This window comes from Camelina sativa, chromosome 1 (genome assembly GCF_030686135.1).
Source record: "Camelina sativa cultivar CO46 ecotype springtype chromosome 1, ASM3068613v1".
Taxonomy (NCBI): Eukaryota; Viridiplantae; Streptophyta; class Magnoliopsida; order Brassicales; family Brassicaceae; genus Camelina; species Camelina sativa.
The window spans coordinates 17,950,766-17,953,450 of NC_141880.1; the positions used below are offsets into that span (position 1 = coordinate 17,950,766).

The 2,685-nt window shown below is 42.9% G+C and overlaps 1 protein-coding gene across 1 annotated transcript; it reads right to left on the minus strand.

The window, feature by feature from the left end:
* Positions 1-274: 274 nt before the first annotated feature.
* LOC104737602 (uncharacterized) lies at positions 275-1,743 on the minus strand. Its single transcript, XM_087512168.1, has 2 exons — positions 606-1,743; positions 275-318 (listed from the first exon to the last, which is right to left on the minus strand). The coding sequence occupies exons 1-2, from the start codon at positions 1,741-1,743 to the stop codon at positions 275-277; spliced, it is 1,182 nt and encodes a 393-aa protein (XP_087368294.1).
* Between the last annotated feature and the right edge of the window lie 942 nt (positions 1,744-2,685).

Here is a 2,685-nt window from a genome sequence, read left to right on the forward strand (position 1 = left end):
ACGATAGGGACCCCAAACACCAACATGGATTAAGGCAAAACACTCACTTGTTTTATTAATACTTTCCGAAAAAGAATCTCTAGTTTGCTTAGCCCGAAAACATGTGTCACACGGACTTGGACTAGCAGAAACAGAAACACCAGAAAACAAAGGCATAGTAGCTAATACTGAAAACGAGGGATGACCTAACCGCTGATGCCACAACTGTTCATCAACCTTCCGAACTGTCTTGTTTACTCGAGCAGTTTTGTCATCCGCAAAATAATAAACTCCATCACGTTCTTTCCCGGCTCCAATCAACGTCCTCGAAAACCGGTCCTGTAAAACACACACCGCGTCGGTGAAAAACGCAAAACAATTAGAATCCTTCAAGAGTTTTGATACCGAGACTAAAGATCAATTCAAATCTGGTACATATAAAACATCATATAAACTAATACGATCCGACAAACGGAACACGCCAGTTTGTCGTGATGATGTTGTACTTCCATCTGCAAAACCAATCGTATAAGGTGATGTATCTTTGAGATTTGAAAGAACAGACAAATCTCCCGTCATGTGATGAGAAGCTCCTCTATCAAGAATCACATCTCCACATATCTTACCAATCAATTTGTCACCACCTCCACTTGATTTTTCTTTCAACATCTGAGAAAGCGCACGTAACATTTGTTCTGGAGTGAGATTAGTAGAACCCGCAACATTCGGATTGACACTTGTTGCATAGGCAATATTAACTTGTCCTCTTCCTCTTCCACCAGAAAAACCACCACGACCACCGCCTCGGTTTGAACCACGTCCTCCTCTACCATTCCTCTCGGAGAACCACTCTGGATATCCTACAATCTGCCAACATGAGTTCTTCTCATGACCAGCTCTCCCACAGTTGGAATAGAGTCGATCACGTCCTCTGTTTCCACCGAAACTTTGACCCCCAAAATTACTTTCTTCACGAGAATCACGTCGAGCTGTATTTGCATCACCACTCCCTTGTTCACGACGAGCTAGAAATCCAACAGCTTCATGTTGTTGTTCACGTACCTTTGCTGAATTCAGCCTGTCTTCTTCTCGAATCACTTTGTTGTACACTTTCCTGAGATCAGGCAACGCATCAGCCTCAATAATTGCAGTCACCACATGTCCGAATCTCGACTCGTCGAGACCCATCACGAGCTGATGAACTCTTTCATCTTCTCTCTCCTTCTCATATGCTGCTGCCGCAGAACACGTACAAGCCGGTGGTGGCCTATACGTTTGCAGCTCCTCCCACATCTTGGCAAGCCGTCCATAGTAATCAATCACCGCTTGCCCTTCTTGTCTACATGAAGCTAACTTAGCCATTAGTTGATGCACACGTACTTTATTCCCAACTGAGAAACGTTCTCGCAAATTGTCCCACAACTTGTGAGCATCGGTGATAAACGTCACCGTTGATCTAACACGTGGCTCAATCGATGTTCGCAGCCACCCAACGATCATGGAGTTCACACTAAGCCAAGATTCCAAATCAGCATGACCCTCCGGTGGTTTCGGCAAAGACCCGTCAATGAATCCAGTCTTCCTCTTGGCTTGAAGTGCGTTCAACATCTCCGTAGCCCACTCATTGTAGTTATCTCCTTTCAGCTGCACCGATGTGATCAACGCCCCTAGGTTGTCGGACGCGAACACAGAGTAAGGGGTTACGGCTACCGCTTTCTCTACAGACCCACTGGTCGCAACAGTTTTCTTATCATCTTCCCCCATCTCACCGAACGAGAGAAAGAAACAATGAACAAAGAAAAGAAACTAAGATAATTAAAAGAATCAGAAACTCAAATCGTTTAGAAAGATCGATGCTCTGATACCATGTAAAGAAGAATAGAATAATTTTGTGTGTGTATTCATCGAGGTTTGTACAAGGTATTTATACAACTTTGGTAAACCCTAAGACAAAGATTGCTGACCAAGCAACTATACAAGTCGGCTAACTATCGAGGCCTTGTATACATCGGCCCAATAAAAGACGTAAAGCCGAAATCCAAAAATTGGTGAGGCTAAAGATCATGAAACTCAATAATTGCAAACGACATGCAGATGATTGGAAATGACTCTTCCAAGAGCTGATCCGGTGCCTTATGTTCTCAATCAAAGGGAGACAATCATCAAGAGACATCCTCTTGGTGAGCAAAGGCAATCCCAAGTAATGAACTGGCACTGGCAATGAGCCACTCGTAAAAGGAAACCGAGACAGGACAGCATGCCGAGAAGAAGCAGAGACACCAGCCAAGAATAAAATTGATTTTTCCAAGCTGATACTAAGCCCCGAGAATGCTTCTAAGTCCCTGAAAACCTCTAAAATCCCCTCAAAGTAGATGTTTCTACTTGTTTCTCCCAGGGAAATTACATTGTTCAATGCGGACTAAAAAATGGAGCCATTGTGTCTCTTGATCTACGTGAGAGATCAAGGATAACTAGACACAAGATAAGACATCATCAATCATCGAGTAAAGCTGGTCAAACTACTACACATAAACTAAACAGTGGTTCGAGGTACTTCTAAGATACATCTTTTTCATATCTCTCTCTTGAGAATTCCTCACAAAAATTATGGTGATACTTATTTCTAACTATATATTACTTTTGGTAGCTCCAAGGAAACATAAATCTGTCTCACCTAATCTACATGCCCTCATCTATTACATGGTT

Bases quoted from the DNA above. Each gene is read 5' to 3' on its own strand.
- LOC104737602 (XM_087512168.1), bottom strand. From the start codon at position 1,743: ATGGGGGAAGATGATAAGAAAACTGTTGCGACCAGTGGGTCTGTAGAG. The intron at 319-605 runs GTAAGATATGTG...TGTGTTTTACAG, and splicing joins AGGTGGTGACAAATTGATTG to GACCGGTTTTCGAGGACGTT.